Consider the following 16,590-nt stretch of genomic DNA (forward strand, 5'->3'; position numbering starts at 1 on the left):
AAATTACACTAAAGGAAATGAGGCTACTAAATAATGGGACTGGATTGTTTATGTGGCTTAATCAGTCCTATTTATCACAGACATACTAAGGAAGTTACTAAATAGTAAAATTTGACCATAATTCGCTAAGAAACATTCACTGCAAGAATGACAAAATTAAATTAAATTAAAATTAAACCACTGCTCACTGCTCTTTACAAAATACTTTCACACCTCTGTTAGGTAAACTAATAATGTTCCTTATCCCACCTACCTCACTTTTCTGTTCCAATACAGTACAAGGACTTTGAAAAGCAGAAATTACAACATAATTTAAGATCATCACCTGTGAACGGGGTGCCCTGAGTCCTCACTTGATGATGACTGGTAAAAGTAGTCTCATCTCTTGCCCCAAATGGGGAAGGCACAGTTTCTACAGTAGGAGTTTCTGCTATAAAGGAGTCAAAGTAATCCTCATCCTCTTCTAGTTTCTTCTTTTCCTCCTTGTTTTCTTTCTTTGTTTCTTCTTTGTGCTCTTCTTCTTTCCCTTCTTCCTCTTTTGTAAGAAGCAAGGGATCAGGTGTGGGGAAATGCGGTCCTATTAAGCCTTCCGTGTCAGAATCCAGTTCTTTAATGATTTGGTTATACTGGGCAATAAAATCTTCACTCTCTGGGATAATAACCATTGGGTTTGAATTGTGCTCTGCCTCAGAGATAGGGGTTGTTAACTCTGAGTTTGATTCTGGGGCTACTTGAGGTTCATTTTCTTGTTTTGGTTCCTTAGATACAATTTCAAATGGCTCTGCCTTGCCTCTACTATGTTCCTCCTCTGAATCTGTTCCTGGTTGAGGACTGGGAAGGGAGCCGTTGTTCACAGAGGGACCCTGAACCTCGGTCTGGGCTTCAGTTGTTGACCCTGCAGTTTCCTCCTGTGAATTTCTAGTGTCCTCAGCGTCCTTCTCCGCACACAACCTGTACACCATCACATCATCCTGGAAGTCTGACTCTTCGATGTAGGATCCTTTGAAGAGCAGGATGGCATTCTTCTTCATCTCCTGGATGTGTTTGGGAGGATCAATTGGCACTGGGGGGCCTGAATTCTCCAGATCCTCGTAAGGCCCAGGGGAGTTCACGTCAGCTCCTGAGGAGATCCCAGTGTCATAGCTGTCATCCCATTCCAACTCTGTCTGGCTCTTCTCCTTTTTTGGAGCCAGCTGAGAGACCGTCTGACTGGGGAACTGCTGCCTGAACACAGGGTCGGCTGAGTTCATACTGCTCTCCTCTGTCAGACTCTGGAGAAGTGTCCCAGGGTCCGGGGACTCTCCATCGTACAGGGCAGACCACACACGGCAGTCCCTCATGCAGTGGAGGATGTTGGTGTGAGCCTCCCAGAGGTACTGCAGGTAGCTGATGTCCAGGGCTTTCCCACACTCCACAATGCAGGCTGATGGAGAGAGCACCTCGGGGAAAAGCTGGTCCATGGGCCCTGCAACAGAAGGCAGAAACAAGTCAGAGCAAGCCCTTTTCCTACACTTACGGGAGGTGTGGGCACAAATACAGTGGGCAGGGATGTGACTCAGACGGCTAAAACTTTGTCTCATCAGCCACATTAGTCCTAATAGTTTCTGATTAAATGATTTCTGAATAACAAAAATGGTTAGATTTTAAGAATAAAAGATAAGAACAGAAATTCTATCCTAACAGAAAATACAAGACCAATATAGGCAGTCAGATATTGGCTATGGTCAAGGCAAAACTATTATTTGGTATCAGTCAGAGAAATAAGAGCTAAAAATGACAAGCTCTCAGATTGATGAGAGGATTAAATTTGGTTAATATATGAAACATAGTACCTGCCATAGAGGAGATAATAATTAGCAAGTTTTTAAATTTGACTTTAAGGTAGAAGGTCAGTAAGCCATGAATAAACTCTGGGTTTTTAGAAAAGCCTATTAACTCAATATGCCTACCTGGGAACTATCAGGATATTGATAGGTATCAAATGGTGTCACAGTAAAGTCATATTCATTACCAAAATAGACCTTTTAATTTAAAAATGCTTCCTGTGCTACTATATCACACTCTGCCTTTGATGTGAAAAGTTCTCAACCTCCTTACTGAAAGAGGTGTTAAAATAGCTGCATTTAAGTTTATGTTTTCCCTCAAAAACACAACAAAAAAGACAAATAATACATATTCTACCATTTCTAAAACACCTACTACGTGGCCGGTGCTCAATTCTATCTAATTTAATTCTCTCAACAACTCTATGTAGTACATGTGTATTATTTTCCCCATTTACAGAAAAAGAAATTGAGACCCGAGATGAAACCTAACCTAACTACTGAGTGGCAGAGCCACAATTCAAACACAGGTTGTCTCATGCCAACTCCTCTGCTTTTTTTTTGATGCCACACCTTTACAAGCCTCTTGTCTCTTCATTACCTAAATCTCTACCAAACTGAATCAGATTCAAGCCTTAAAGAAATACATATTTTTAGGTCATTAGAGCGGACATAATTTTTACAGCTAACTATTAAAGGATTAATATTTACCCCTCAGCTACTAAAAAGCATCACATACTACAACATTTATTGGGCACTTGCTACATGCCAGCCAGTCTTCTTAGAGCTTTACATGTCTTAACTTACTTATCCTTGTAAGAACTCTTTGAGGAAGGGAGGTACTATTTTACAGATGAGAAGAAAAGGTTTAGAAAGGCTGAGTTACTTGCCCAAGAAAATAGCATACATAGCTCTAGCTCTTAACTACCGCACAATAATTATGTTATCCATCTATCCATCCATTAGGGTATTTATACTCTGTAAGGCAATCCCAGAGGCAGTTATAGTGGAAAGAATATGGAATTTAGAATCAGAGAACTTACAAATTATGCAACCTTGAACAAATAAATTCCTCTCTCTGAGTTTGTTTCTTCATCTGTAAAATGGGAATACTACCTTCTTTAACAGATTAAATGTGATAACACAGGGAAAGGACTTGGCAAGCTGCAGATGCTCAAGAATCATATGTTTAACTTAGATTTTGAACTTTAATATAAGGTCCATCATTCTTGAAGGAAGTTTTTTTTTTTTCGCATGGGCAGGAATCAAACCCAGGTCTCCAACACAGAAGGCGAGAATTCTGGCACTGAGCCACAGTCGCACCACCCTCTTGAAGGAACTTTTACAGTAAGTTCAAAAGATGATAACTTTTCAAATGTTTTTTTAAAAATAACAATTGGATAGGAAAATGTAAGATATTCACAATAGCTTCCTAAAATGAAAATACAGTTAAAATACAGCTTGTTATACTGCCATATAAAATAATTAACATCCATGCATACATCATATCTTTATAAAGATATACTGACAAACAATCAGTAAAACGATAATTTCTAAAAATTATACTTATGTCAAATATACTGGTATTTTTAGCCAAACAGCCAGTTTATGGATATTCTTTATGTAGTTGGGTGGACAGAACGACATCGGTTTTAGAATACAGATTGAAAACACTTGAAATCAATACCGGACTAGATCATTTCTACTGATCACAGGACAAACAGAATCTCCCTGAACTGAAACTGCCATCTGACCACCAAAGATACAGAAATGCCTCCTTGTTTTAGGTGCCTGCCAGGGGGCCAAGGTTGATAGAAATGGCCACTTAAATTTTACTTGTATTAGGGGAATTGCAGATGAGAACTAGCACACAAGTACTATGTCTCATATAAAGATAGAATAATTTATGAAAGCCCCCTCATTAGGCCAATCAAATGAACCAGATACTGCTGCTATAGCACAAATTTCAAATTTTATAACGATATATTATTGATAACCAAATAATTATAAAATAGGTCATTTGGAAATTAAAATAAGGGCTAATTCTATTTTAGCTGTAGCCATCTCTCTGTCCCTTCCCCACTTTGTTTTAGAAGACACTAGTACATGTCTTCATATTTGGATTCTGAGGATGCCACTAGAAAGCACACTTAAAATAAATGCGCAGGAGCACAACTAGGTAGCGGCTGAGCCCTTCAATGAACACTGATCACAAGTGTCCATAAAAACCTTACAAAGCAGAAAAGGACCCCCAAATAGTCATTCATTGAAGACATAGGACTCATTACATTATTTCTTACCTATCCAAATAGACAGTCATCCCAAGGAGGGATGGAATTTGGCATCTTTCTGTTTAAAAACAATCACCAACATGTTCCCACCTGAACTATCATGTGTGCACTTTGACCAGAGAATATAATCTCTCTCTTGGTTCCCAAGCGTCAGAGTGATCCCACTGGAGCAGCAGATGGGGGTCAGTGAGAGCAATTTGGCTGCAGAAACAGAGTAACAGTCTCTCTCCTTCACAGCCCACCTTTGACTCAGCATCATGTGATTGCAGGGGATCAAATACCTGGAACAAGAAAAAGAGCCTACATTTAGTCTCTACAACGACCTTTCACATTTAGCCACCTCCTAAACCGTGACCAGGACTAGTCATGGCCAGGACTAGACGCATACACTCTCTACTCTCCATCCATCCATCCCACCCAGCCACCAGGTTTCATTCCCCTGCTTAAAACCTTTCAATGGTTTCTTTGCAATGAAAGAACCACCCCCTTAGCAGAGTGCTTAAGGGCCTTCACAATTTAACCTCCACCAATTTCCTCATCTCTTAAACTATGTGCTATTTCTTTTTTGCCTCCATACCCTCCCAGTGTAACCTTTACCTGGAATGCCCTTTTCCCATTCTCTGCCAGACAAATAATCTCTCATCCTTCAAAATACAGCATCAGTATCACCTTCTCTGAGAATATTTCCCAACCCCCTGCTCCAAGACAGAGCTAATCTTTCACTCCACTATGCTCACAGTCCTCTAGTAAAGCATTATTGTTTTCTATCACATTTATTTCTGTTTCTGCCTCATCAAAAGAATGAGCTACAAGAGCAAGAACACTACTTCACTAGTTTTGTCTTATAATCCTAGAAACTCTGGCTCATAGTGTGCAATGAATGACAGCGGTTGCATGAAAAGGCAAAGAACCACTCCATACTGTAAACCTCCTCTCACAGTCTCATTAGGGTGATCATGAGAAAATATGGTGGTAACCTGACAAGCACTGGAACCCAAATTACAGTAAATACTTTTGATTAGTGGTCAAAAGCATCTTGGCATCATTTCTGACACACCTAGAGCACATCAGCTGGCTACATAGATAGAATAAACCATGTTTAAATGACTTACTTTCCTAAGAGCAAGAAGGACTATACTAGTCGTGACAGATTGAACTATATCCCCCAACCGAGACATGTTCTTAATCCTAATCAGCATTCCTGTGGTTGCGAAAGCACTGCAAATAGTTAAGGTATGGCCCAACTGAAAGAGGGTGGGTCTTAATCCATTTTACTGGAGGACTTAGAAAGAGAAAAAACTAGAAGCCACATGTCAACGGACACTGGAAGAACTGAAGAAAGAAGAGGACATTGTCATGTGATGGGAGGCAGAGATACAAACCAAGGAACCACAAGGACTCTCAGTAGCAGAAAGCTATAGATTCCAGGAGGAAGCAAGCTTGCCAATATCTTGATTTTGAGCTTCTTCTTGCCTCAAAACCATGGGCCAATAAATGCTTGTGGTTAAGCCAACCCATTGTGCGGTATTTGTTATTATAACCTGGAAAACTAAGACACCATTTATATAAACAAAGATGGAGCAAATGTGATGGATGTCTCATTGCCAGAGCTGGCCACCACATATCTGTGCAAGAGCTAATTTCTGAAAAGCTTAAACACTTACATGAACAACCACAAACTTCAATAAATTGGAATGCTTATGTTTCTGTATTCAGGTTTCCAAAGAGAGGTAGATCAGAGGAAAACAAGCTATGATTAAGAATTCTGTTAACAAGATAAAAAGTACAACTTTCAAGGTATGTCTTGAGGTGTGTAAACATAAAGACATCTCCCACAGCTCCTATGGATCTAACTGAAGAAATCTATTTTATATTAATGTCTGATCCCCTGCAAGGAGCCTGAGTCAAGGAGGAAAATACTGAATTCTTTTCATGGTACTTTACATTCAAGATTTTAACAACAGTTTCTAAGTATGAAATAACAAACTCATCATGTAACCTTCAGTTCTCAAAAACATCAAACATTTCTCAAGTACTTTGAATATCCAGATAGCTAGGGATGGGGTTCTAAATCTCCCCATCCCAAGCAAATAAACATATCTTAAGCATAATCTGCTATCACTAAGGTCCAGGCACATCCCACATGTCTGCTGTGTTGACATCTATTTTCATAAGTTCGATTTCATGAAAGTTGAAGGTTACAAGAACAGAAAGGAAAGACACAGGAGGACAGTATGGGAAAGGGAGCAGATCTGCTCTAATTCTTGGCTCGGCTTCAGGGACTTGTGTCTTAGCCCTATTGGATGTTGCAGGCAGAAAGTGAAGAAACTCTTTTCCATCAGGATCTCTGTAGAGATGCTTAGTTAACCAAGAATGATGCAGGGGAGAAAGGTATTCCCCCATCTCTCTCTAAACAGAACACCAGCTCTGGCCCAGCATGTACCAGGGAATACAGTGCTATGCCAGCAACTTGCTACCTCTGTATTCTCACGAGGTAGCCGGTCTGTGCAGAAGGGATAGAGGTAAGGCAGCACCAACAAAAGGGGCAACCAAAGCAGGTGAAGAGACCATGACAGATGCTGTTGCGGCATCTGTGGTGGGAGACAGACTTGTTCATGAATATATGTAAGACCCCTCAATTGGAGACCCTCAGGAATGATGGTTAAGGTCTTACATGAGGGGCTGGAGCAGAGCTAGGGAAATCTATCTTGTGGTATAGACATAAACTCTTCTGGAGTCAAGGCTGGTGAGGCCTGGAGAAATGCAGATTACACAGGATTTTCTGTATCCTTATTTTGATCATCAATTATTTCAGAAATAAATGACTTCAATGCTTTTATATACTGCAGGAACTCAAATGACTACTTAAAGCTCAAACCAAGCATATTTCATTATTTAAATTGATATAGATAGATTTCTACTCTTTGTTTAAAGAATTATAAAATGGAACACTGGATCAAACCTAATAAACCTATTTATCAAATATCACCAGTAGGTAGCTCCAAAATTATATTAGACTAAAGAGCTACTGGGAATCTGCAACTTTGCATATACATGCTTTCAACAGAAACTAAGAATTTTCTTCAGACTAAATCAAATGAAGGGAAATCCCCTGTCAGCTGAAGAAGAGGTTCCATGAAATTGGAAATGGGGAAATCAGTTCAAATGAATAACTCTTTCATATTCAGAGCAGTAGCTCTGCTGTGCCTTTAAAATTAAGGATCACCCCAGAGGGAAGAGTGGAAAAACTTTACATTGACCTTCTGTCTTTTCACCATTTATAGAGAAAGATTAGGAACAAATGAACACCAGAAGCTCCCTACTCCCAAAGTATCAAAACGAAGTGGCTGTCAAAAGCAGAAAAATCACTTAGGAATTTAACATGGGTAAATACGGTTAAACTATCTTTTAACTTATACAATTTTAATTTTAGGGGATAATTTATTTAAATTCAGAAGCAATAAAAATAATCAAGAGACTAATAAATGTCTGATTTTAAAGGCCCAGACCAAAGCCACCCCCATCATAGCAGGAAAAAGTATGTTGTCCTTTCCTTTTTCATTATTTCCCAAACCTTCTGCAATTCTGGGTCTGTTTTCTATTTTCCTGGATATCACTCATTAAAATAATTCAGTAACAATCAAATGATACCAAAGCACATATACTGCCTATTGCCGCACTGATATTAAAAACAAACAAAATAAAGCAACAAAGTACAATGAGGGAAGCAAGCTGCTTCATATTTATGAGATGACAATAATCCTAATAATGCACCAATAGGAAAAAACCCTAAAAATCTACAAATCAACATTAGTGAATTTTTTTAAAAGATTGTTTGTTTTCTAAATAACTTCTGGCCATATTTCTCCTATTCATCTTTCTCTAGGTTTGCTTGCTTTTTCTTTGCTCTCTTCCAGATACCCAGGTCCCATGCAAAATGGAAATGTTCCTGAAGTACAACTCACAGCTTTTCTTTAAGCAAAACAGCCTCTATCTGAACCCAACAGGCAATGCAGGTTTCATAAACCTGACAATGGACCAGCACTTCTGAAAAAAACAAAACAGAACACTAACCAGAATTTTTAGGAATGGCATTTAGGGTATTAAGCAATTAAGTTTTACCTACTCTGGGAGTGCCAGGAGCATGGGAGTGATTAGTCACTTCACTGTTTGTCATCATTTCCTCCCTACCTTTGGTCTATCATATGTAATGCCGCAGAAGCAGACAATTTTTCCTTGTCTTTTTGCACATTAAAATAGCTTCTCTTTTTGGGTCCTTTTTTCAACTTTTCTGATATTATGCCAAATGAAAGAAACTTGCATCTGTTACAAATGGATTATCACTTTGAAATATTAATATTTAAGAATATTTGGTTGCACAAAAATTGACATTTAATTATTATTTATCCATCAAATAATAACTTCATTAAGAGAATGCACATAATCATCACTGCTTTATTGCCTGTCAGTTCTACGAGTTTAATACGTATATTAGAATGACCACAGTGGCAACAACAAAAAGAATGGACTAGAAATCTACTTCATTTTCTCATGTTCAATAGAAAAAAAGCTTAAATGACAATAAGAATAACGATGTTTCATTGCCCATTGTGCTGGTTTGAAAAGGTTTACATACCCTAGAAATGCCATGTTTTAATCCTAATCAAACTTGAAGAAGCAACGGTTTCTTCTAACCCCTATTTAATACTGTATGTTGGAAACTTTAAATTAGCTTATCTCCATGGAAATGTGACTCAATCAGTGTGGGTATTAAACTTGATAGGTAGAGACATGTCTCTACCCATTCCAGGTGGGTCTTACTGGTATCCTATAAAAGAGAAAACATTTTGGAGAAAGTGGGAGATTCAGAGAGAGCAGAGAATGACACAGCCACGAGAAGCAGAGAGTCCACCAGCCAGTAACCTTTGGAGATGAAGAAGGAAAACACCTCCTGGGGAGCTTGATGAAACAGGAAGCCAAGAGAGAAAGCTAGCAGATAATGCCCTGTTCGCCATGTGCCCTTCCAGATGAGAGAGAAATCCTGTGTTTGCCATGTGCCTTTCTATTTGAGAGAGAAACCCTGAACCTTATTGAGCCAAGGTATCTTTCCCTGGATGCCTTAGATTGGACATTTCTATAGAGTTGTTTTAACTGGGACATTTTCTCGGCCTTAGAACTGTAAACTTGCAACTTATTATATTCCCCTTTTTAAAAGCCATTCTGTTTCTGGTATATTGCATTTCAGCAGCTAGCAAACTAGAACACCCAAGCGTTCAGTAAAAGATTCTAAATCAAGGAATATATAGTTTTCATTAGTGTGTATTTTCTGGAAAATTCCCATCCTTTAAATTTGTGTAGTACTATAAAATGTTTCAAAACATTTCCAAAGACAATTACCACATTTTATCCCCCTAGTCATCTGATAAGGTGGCAAATTCTAAAAGCAGAACAGGTCAAATCAAATTAGCAGTTAAGAAGGAGACCAGGAACTAGAGGTTTCTTGCATATCTATTATGGGCCTGACATTAAATCCTCTTGTCCACTCTTTTCATCAATTTCCCCCAGTCAGTATGGTAGATTAGAAATAAAGGAGACACTTAATAAAGGGCAACTGTGGCTATAGTCATTATCCTCACTAAAGAAGCAAGGAACAGATCAAAGAATCTAGGACAAGGAGGTTAAGGCTGTCTTCTAGCCTCAGGTTGGGCATTTTTTCCATTATTCCATTCAGAACTTGTAATAACATGTCATTCAGGCATTTTCCCAGGAAATTACTATCCTGATCCACCCTGGAAATGACTAGCTCCGACTTGAACATGTAAATCTCTTAGCTATGAGCTTATTTCCTCATCTTTACAAGGTACAGGGCTGGGTCTCAAAACTGTGTTAAAAACTGTCACTAAGGACTGTTTTTAACATAGCAGGTACTGCTTTATGAGTAGACAAAAGGTGCTCAGAGCTCACTTTGTAAAGGTCATTGAACAGCCACTGAATTCTCACCACCTGGGCTAAACGTGATCTAGTGACAGAACTGGGAAGCTCTATATCTTATGACCAAGGCCAGGCTTCCAGGTACACTAAAAAAAGACAGCTGCTGTTCATGCCATCAAAGAAGCAGTATTCAAGAATTTAACATGTGACCACAAATCAGGTTTTGCCCATGTTGAAGACAAAGCTGGCTTGCGGCAATAAAAAGGCTTTAACACCTTGCTTCAGGATTTAATTTAGGCCTTGCTAATGCATTCTGTCATATCAGTAGAGACTTGATGGGGAGCTAAAATAATCCTTTTAGGACAGATAACTAAGGCACTACTCAGAATACCCATGGTGTTCTTTGTGATCAGATTTGTTCTCTGCTAATGCCTAAAGATTAGTTACTGATGACCTGATCTAAACCTTTAAAAAGTTCAAAAACTCCTTTTAAATTTAAAAATTAATAGGTGTTACTCTCTCATAAAACTGTAACTCTGTAAAGCCCTCCACCATATACCATCACCAACTTTTCCTGCCTGTTTTTTTTTATCACTCCTTTTTGCAGGCTGCCCTACCTGCATGGATCCCTTAAACCAGGTGCTCTCAAATTTAGTTGGGCATCACAATCACACCACTTCCTGGGCCCCAATCCCAGAGTATCTGATTCACTGGGTCTAGGGTAAGAGTATGCATTTCTAATTAGTTTCCAGGTGATGCTGCTGCTCTTGGTCCCAGGACCACACTTAGATCCCTTTCTCTTTCCAACATCTACTGCTCTGGACATGCTATTCTATCCACCTGGAATGTCTTCTTGTTGGTAATTTCTACTCAAATCATGTCAAAACCCTAAAGTGGAATAGTGGAATTCCAAGTCTTCCTCCTTCCTCCCCTGCTCTCAGTTTTCCCAAGGAAGGGGTAAATGAGTCAGAAAGTCACCAAGGAAGGAGAAGGGTGATGTATGCCAGAGGACCCTGAGTGTGCCTTGTATTCACAAGCAATTTCTCTTTTTCCTTTTTGCTTCCAACCACCAGAGATGGGAGCGTAAGAGCACAAGCCCTAGCCAACTCTCCCTCTCGAGTATACTAGACCTTCACTTGTTCTCTCACCTTTGGGGCAACATTCTCCCTGGCTCCAGTTTCTGTAGTGCTGAGGTGCTATGCAAGAGCGGTTAATTCCAAGATTCAGGATTTCAGTTTAGCAAAAAGGAAGAATGAGAGGCATAACTGGGTCAAGGCAGGATTTGGTGGTCCTGAGTCCCCCAGCCAAATTGCCAAATTACTGTCATCTTAATAGCACTCCACTGTGACCTATCTTCAAAAACCAGACACTTCATGTAAATTTCCCCACCTGTACTTCTGAAGGACACACCTTTTCTACCTTGTATGTCTTTTTCAATTCCTCTACTCCATGCCTTACTTCTTTCTGAATTTTGCACAGAAATTACTCTTTAATATTTACTGAATTTAACTGAAATCATTCTTTAATATTTACTGAATTTAAATGAAACATACTCACAGGTCAAACAGTGCACACTGTATATGTAACCATTACCAACACAGGAATCAACAGCATCTCATACTTGGAAAATTTGTTTTTGATAACACAGGTCCCCTAAAAATACACTGCAGCAGAAACACATGAGCTATGGACCAGAAGAGCTTTCATAACACTTCTGAAAATTTCCAAAGATTTTAACTACTGTTTTCAGGAGTATATTTTGGATACATGGTGGTTTCGAGCTTTATGAACTCCAGAAAAACATTAAGTTGTAAACTTAATCCATTATTGTGGGTGTGAACCCATTGTAAGTAGGAATTTTTAATGAGGCTACTTCAGTTAAGGTGTGGCCCACTTCATTCAGGTTGGGCCTTAACCCTATTACTGTAGTCTGTTATAAGCAGGAATGAAATCATACAGATACGAGGAAAAGCCACAGGAAGCAAGAAGCTGAAATTCAATGGAACCTAGCAGAGAAGAGAAAGACCAGGAAATGCCACCATACGTATGCCTAGCCATGTGACAAGGACCCAAGGACCAAGGATAGCTAACAGCCAGCCCCAGAAACCCAGTCTTCAGGAAGAAAGCATTACCTTGATGACACCTTGATTTGGATTTTCTCTTAGCTTTCAAAACTGTGAACTAATAAATTTCCAATGTTTAAGCCAGCAATTACTATAAGTTGCATAATATTGTCCTAAGCAGCCAAGGAAGCTTACACAGAATATAATGCATATGACCAACTACAACTTTTAATATTAAAACTAAAATTAACCTTGGAAAACAGTGCAGAAATTAGATTCATGTTCTTGATGATTTTCTCCCTTAGAAGTATGGACACTACTTAGTGTATATTACAAGGTAAAAATAAAATAGCATTATATAGCGTGGGCTTTTTTTAAAAGGGAACAAAAATGGCAACTCACCTTAGAATTAGTTGTAACATCACATCTTCACAATGTAAACCAATGAGAGTTCTGAATAATGCCAGGGACACCACACAAAGCTGGGGAGCAATAAACACACATTGTATTTCAGATACTGGAATAATAGCAATATTCCCCACAGATGGTAAATACAAATCAGAATTACAAAACAAAATGGCCTCTTTTTCAGCAGTTCTGATAAAAAGCATGATGCTACCAGAGAGAATACGTATTCAGGCTATCAATTCTCCTAAAGGATTTGATTAGAAAGCCTATGCCTGGATTTCTGTTATTATGCAACATAACTCTCCTACAAAATGTCTATAATCATATTTCCAACTTTTAAAGATTCACATACCCACCACAACTCCTCAATACAAATAAATACACACACAAAGAAAGGATCCTTATCTTTTTATTTTTTTTACAATTTTAAAATATGATACCAGCTATAAAATATAGGGCTAACAGGCAGGCCACGGTGGCTCAGCGTTTTCGCCTGCCATGAAAGAGACTCAGATTCAAATCCCGGTGCCTGTCCATGCCAAAAAAAAAAAAAAAAGAAAAAAGAAAAATACAAGGCTAACAAAAAATTGCATATATCCTGACCAACTCTCCCTTTAGAGTTCTCAGTCCAAATCTCAGCCCCTCTTTTGGCTTTGGAACAAACATTCTTTTGTTTCATTTCCTATAGTGCTGAGAGTGTGCAAATACATTTTTTTGGGAAATAAATTCAATCTCTGATTCTACAAAAGGAAAGATAAACAACCAAACAGGGATGACATCCAAAATGTATATTATAAAATTATTGTATGCCATACCGGAGACCCAAGTTTGATTCCCGGAGCCCATGCCAAAAAAAAAGTAAAAATCATTGTACCCTTTTAGGAATAATCTCAGATCAATCTACCCTGCCAATTATGAAATTTAGGTTCTTGTTCTACATACAGAAAGTTAAATGCTAATCTGCCTCCTAATTAGGTTAGGTTTAAAATCCGGTAAGTGAAATCCATAATGGTGTCATAAAGAAATAGTTGTACTTGGTATGCCCCCAAACATCTCTGCTTGTTACACCTGTAATTATCCAGAAGCAACATGCGCTGTCCAGCCCAAGCCATTGTACATGTTTTTCCTTTGCTTAGAATGCTTCTTTCTGCCTCCTCCACAAGCTAACTCCTTTATTCTCAGAGACTTAGTTTAGGCATCACCTCATGTAGGAAATATTTCTGCTCTTTCTCCCAGACTTACAGCCCAACACCTCCTTCCTTCAGCCTCTGTTAGATGTCCTTCCTACATACTGTCATAATAACCTCTGCAAATCCCTGGTGAGGGTACCCAGCAAGGTGTATTTATCTTTCTATTACTGAGCTATATAAATTCGTTATTTTACATATAAATACTCTATTAGATGTATGATTTGCAAAAAGTTCCTCCTGTTTTGTGAACTGCCTTTTCAATTTCTTAATGGTGATCTTGAAGCATAACTGTTTTTCATTTTGATGATGTCTAATTTATCTATTTTTTATTTTGTTGTTCATACTTTTGGCATTATATCTAATAAAGCATTGCCAAGTCCAAGGCCATAAGTATTTGGCCCCTGTTTTCTTCTAAGACTTGTATAGTTTTAGTGCTTACATTTCAGTCTTTGAGTTAATTTTTGCATATGGTGTGAGCATGAGGTCCAGCTTCATTCTTTTGCATGTAGCTAAACATTTGTTCCAACATCATTTGTTGAAAAGACTATTCTTTTTCCACTGAACGGAATTGGCACCCTTGTTGAAAATTCACTGACCACAGACACAAGTGTTTATTTCTGGGTTCTCAATTGATTTCTATGTCTGTCCTTATGCCCATATTGCAGTCTGAATTACTGTAGCTTTGGGCTAAATATTGAAATAGGGGCATGTGGGTCCTTCAAATTCATTCTTCTTTTTCAAAGATTATTTTGGCTATTCTGGGACCCTTGCATTTCCTTATGAATTTTAAGATCAGCCTGTCAATTTCCGCAAAAATGGAGGCTGGGAGTTTGATCAGGATCATACTGATTCTGTAAATCAAATTGACAAGTATTGCTATATTAATATTAGACTTTGGATCTATGAACATGGGCATGTCTTTACATTTTTTAGGTCCTCTTTAATTTCTTTCAACAATGTGCATGTTTTGTTGAATTTATTCCAAAGCATTTTATTCCTTTTCATGCTATTGTAAATGGAAATTTTTCTTAATGTCATTTTCGGATTGTTCATTGCTACTGTACAGAAATACAACTGATTTTTGTATATTGATCTTGTATTCTGCAACAATGTAAAATTCATTTATTAGTTCCAAGAGCTTCTTAGCGGATTCCTTAGGCATTTCTATATAGATACGCTTATGTAATCTACAAACAGAATTGCTTCTATTTCCAATCTGGATGCCTTTTATTTCATTTTCTTGTCTAGTTGTCCTGACGAGAACACCAGTATCACACTGACTAGAAGTGGCTACAGTGGACATGCAGCTCTTGTTCCTGATCTTAGAGGGAAAGCTTTCATTACAGTCTTTCAACATTTGGTATCATATTAGTTGTGGAATTATGATAGATGCCCTTTATCAGATTGAGGAAGTTTTCTTCCATTCTGTTTGTTGAGTATTTTTACCATGAAAGGGTGTTGAATTTTGTTTTCTTCATCTTTTGAGATGACCAAATGATTTTTGCCCTTTAGTCTACTGATATGGCATATTATATTAATTGATTTTGCTATGTGAAACCAGACTTATATTCCTGGGATAAATCCCACTTGGTCATTTTACATAATTATTTTTACATATTGCTGGATTTGGTTTGCCAGTGTTTTGCTAAGGACTTTTGTATCTATATACACAAAAGATATTGGTCTTCTTGTTATATCTCTGTCTGGTATTGGTATTAGGGTAGTACTGCCTTCATGGAATCAGTTGGAAAGTATTCTTACCTCTTCTATTTTTTGGAAGAGTTTGTGAAGAATTCACATTAATTCTTCTTTAAATGTTTAATAGAAGTCACAAATGAAGTCATCTGGGCTGGCCTTTTTTATGTTATTGTTGGCAATTTTTAAGTTACTAATTCAATCTCTTTACTTGTTGAAAATCTGCTTAAATTTTCTGTTTCTACTTTCCCCCTAAGATCAGGAACAAGACAAGGATGTCCACTATCACCACTATTATTCAACATTGTGTTGGAAGTTCTAGTCAGAGCAATTAGGCAAGAAAAAGAAATACAAGGCATCAAAATTGGAAAGGAAGAAGTAAAACTATCACTGTTTGCAGACGATATGATACTATATGTAGAAAACCCAGAAAAATCCACAACAAAATTACTAGAGCTAATAAATGAGTACAGCAAAGTAGCAGGCTACAAGATCAACATTCAAAAATCTGTAGCTTTTCTATACACTAGTAATGCACAAGCTGAGGCGGAAATCAAGAAACGAATCCCATTTACAATCGCAACTTAAAGAATAAAATATCTAGGAATAAATTTAACCAAAGAGACAAAAAACCTATATAAAGAAAACTACAAAAAACTGTTAAAAGAAATCACAGAAGACCTAAATAGATGGAAGGGCATACCGTGTTCATGGATTGGAAGACTAAATATAGTTAAGATGTCAATCCTACCTAAATTGATTTACAGATTCAATGCAATACCAATCAAAATCCCAACAACTTATTTTTCAGAAATAGAAAAACCAATAAGCAAATTTATCTGGAAGGGCAGGGTGCCCCGAATTGCTAAAAACATCTTGAGGAAAAAAAACGAAGCTGGAGGTCTCGCGCTGCCTGACTTTAAGGCATATTATGAAGCCACAGTGGTCAAAACAGCATGGTACTGGCATAAAGATAGATATATCGACCAATGGAATCGAATAGAGTGCTCAGATATAGACCCTCTTATCTATGGACATTTGATCTTTGATAAGGCAGTCAAGCCAACTCACCTGGGACAGAACAGTCTCTTCAATAAATGGTGCCTAGAGAACTGGATATCCATATGCAAAAGAATGAAAGAAGACCCATCTCTCACACCCTATACAAAAGTTAACTCAAAATGGATCA

The 16,590-nt window shown here is 38.0% G+C and overlaps 1 protein-coding gene across 27 annotated transcripts in view; it reads right to left on the bottom strand.

The window, feature by feature from the left end:
* The window catches only part of FHIP1A (FHF complex subunit HOOK interacting protein 1A), a 354,626-nt gene that overhangs the window by 34,851 nt on the left and 303,185 nt on the right, over nt 1-16,590 (bottom strand). For all 27 annotated transcript variants that reach the window (XM_077139811.1, XM_077139801.1, XM_077139793.1 and 24 more), the window contains 3 exons: nt 12,511-12,590; nt 4,205-4,395; nt 326-1,465 (listed from right to left, as the gene is read on the bottom strand). In XM_077139811.1, coding sequence (XP_076995926.1) covers nt 326-1,465; nt 4,205-4,395; nt 12,511-12,590 — 1,411 coding nt within the window. The remainder of the gene's footprint in view (nt 1-325; nt 1,466-4,204; nt 4,396-12,510; nt 12,591-16,590) is intronic.

The sequence above is a fragment of the Tamandua tetradactyla genome, chromosome 22 (assembly GCF_023851605.1).
Source record: "Tamandua tetradactyla isolate mTamTet1 chromosome 22, mTamTet1.pri, whole genome shotgun sequence".
In the NCBI taxonomy this organism is placed as follows: domain Eukaryota; kingdom Metazoa; phylum Chordata; class Mammalia; order Pilosa; family Myrmecophagidae; genus Tamandua; species Tamandua tetradactyla.